The sequence below is a fragment of the Sceloporus undulatus genome, chromosome 7 (assembly GCF_019175285.1).
Source record: "Sceloporus undulatus isolate JIND9_A2432 ecotype Alabama chromosome 7, SceUnd_v1.1, whole genome shotgun sequence".
In the NCBI taxonomy this organism is placed as follows: Eukaryota; Metazoa; Chordata; class Lepidosauria; order Squamata; family Phrynosomatidae; genus Sceloporus; species Sceloporus undulatus.
In genome coordinates, this window is record NC_056528.1 from 24,225,181 (window position 1) to 24,227,194 (window position 2,014).

General features: G+C 49.6%; 1 protein-coding gene across 1 annotated transcript in view; it reads left to right on the top strand.

Moving 5' to 3' along the window:
* The first annotated feature begins 302 nt into the window (after positions 1-302).
* Positions 303-2,014, top strand: part of LOC121937078 (radial spoke head protein 3 homolog B-like) — a 9,916-nt gene continuing 8,204 nt past the window's right edge. Inside the window, exons 1-3 of the mRNA XM_042479957.1 lie at positions 303-500; positions 1,337-1,424; positions 1,658-1,799. Of these exons, the coding sequence (XP_042335891.1) occupies positions 364-500; positions 1,337-1,424; positions 1,658-1,799 (367 nt within the window). The 5' untranslated portion in view covers positions 303-363. The remainder of the gene's footprint in view (positions 501-1,336; positions 1,425-1,657; positions 1,800-2,014) is intronic.

Consider the following 2,014-nt stretch of genomic DNA (forward strand, 5'->3'; position numbering starts at 1 on the left):
TAATAACAAAAGAAAAACAAGTCCCCATTGACTTTTCCTATGGGTCAAGTGTTGCAATGCTTGCAAAACTTGTTATTTAACCCATATTTTTTGAAGGCGGTTAACCGTTCTTGTCGCCCCCATAAATTAAAAAGGCCTCCTCTAATTATTAGACTGAATAAATTGAATAAATCCAAGGTGAATGGAGGCCTGCTTGTTTGCTTGGAGCAAAGCCAAGGCAGTAGGCCTCAAGATCCGTTTACCTTGGCAACGGTTGCCCAGGGACCGACTCTGCGTTGCCTGGCGATGGTCGTCAAGGGGAATTGTTCTGCCCGGCTACGGCTGCCCAGCTGAGCCAAGGCCCAGAGGCAGCTCAGGTCTGGCATGGCCTCCACTTCGGTCATCCTCTCCCGGGAGGACGCTGCGGCCGGACCCTCGGCCACCTACACCTACTACAGCCAGCCCAGGACTCTGCCCGCAAGGAGGAAGTACCGGGCCTCCCTGGACCCCAATGAGCCCCAGTGAGTGTACTTTATATACATTCCCCCTTGACATAACGGTCCATAGGAGATGCTTTGGCGGGGGGGACTACAGGTCCCATGAGCCTGCTAGCCATGGCTAGAGGATTCAGAGAGGGGAATATAGGTCTCATAATCCTGCTAGCCAACATAATCCTGTTAGCCATCAGTTAGGGGACTACAAATCTCACAATCTTGTTAGCCAGCATGGCTAGGGGACTCAAGTAAAGGACTATAGGCCTCATAATTCTTTTAACCAGCTTGGCTAGGGGATTCAGGAAAGAGACTATAGGTCCCATAATCCTGCTAGACAGCACAGCTAGGAGGAACTATAGATCTCATAATCCCTTTAGTCAACTTGGTTAGAGGATTCAGAAAGGGAACTAGAGGTCCCATAATCCTGCTAGACAGCTCAGCTAAGGGATTCAAGGAGAGGACTATTGGTTTCATAATTCTTTTAGCCATCTTGGCTAGGGCATTCAGAAAGGGAACTACAGGTCTCATAATTCTGCTAGCCAGAATGTCTAGGGGATTCAGGGAAGGCACTATAGATCCCATAATCCTGCGAGACAGCACAGCTAGGGGATTCAGGGGGGACTATAGGTCCCATAATCCTTTTTAGCCAGTACAGCTAGGGGACTGTACCACATCAATACAGACCTCTCCCATCTTCTGAGGTCCCAGCTGATGGGTGAGATTTCCTAGTATCCTTTGTCAGGGCAGAGGTTCCTTGGAGTTTTGCTAACATCTCTGTAATGATGAAACCTAAATACTACATTGAATCGTATTTCCCCCCTCTTCCATCTTGCCCCAAACCCTTAATTTTGTGTGTTGCACAGGGAGGAAGAACCAATTCGCTATGCCAACCTCATGTACGAGAGGAGAGTCGTCCGAGGGAACACATATGCCCTTCACGTTCTGCCCTGGGTAGGTTGGTGCTTGCATGGTGCCTTCCTTCATGGCACAACGGGGTCGACTAGGTGGCCCTTGGGGTCCCTTCCAGCTCTATTTTTCTTATCAATCTTATACCTGATACGTTCTGTACTTCAGGGCATTGGCCATAAGAATGTTTTTGCTTCTGGCCAGCCTGAAGAAGAATACAGTAATGTTTTCTGTCTTTCCCACTTCCTTCCTTCCTTCCTTCCTTCCTTCCTTCCCAGTCTGAAGAACCTGACCCCCTTGAGCTCCAGAGGCGACGGGAAGCCCATCGCAAAGCTCTGGCCAGGAAGCGAGCCAAAGAGCAACTCCGGACGCGGACTCCTGACCCCTTGGAGGGCCGGCGGCATGTGAATGTCCAAACAGGTCAGTTGCCCGCTTGAAAGCCCTTAGAATTTACACCAGGAGGTGAAGATGATGGGGCTGCATAAGACTCACAGGGGACTTTGGACAGATGCACCCACCCACCTCACCTACACAAAAAATTATATAATTTTTTTGCCCCCAATACCCTTAAATCTTGCAGGGGACAAAGGGGGCATTTTTGGATCTTCCTAGACCAACTGGGGCTTCAGAGAACC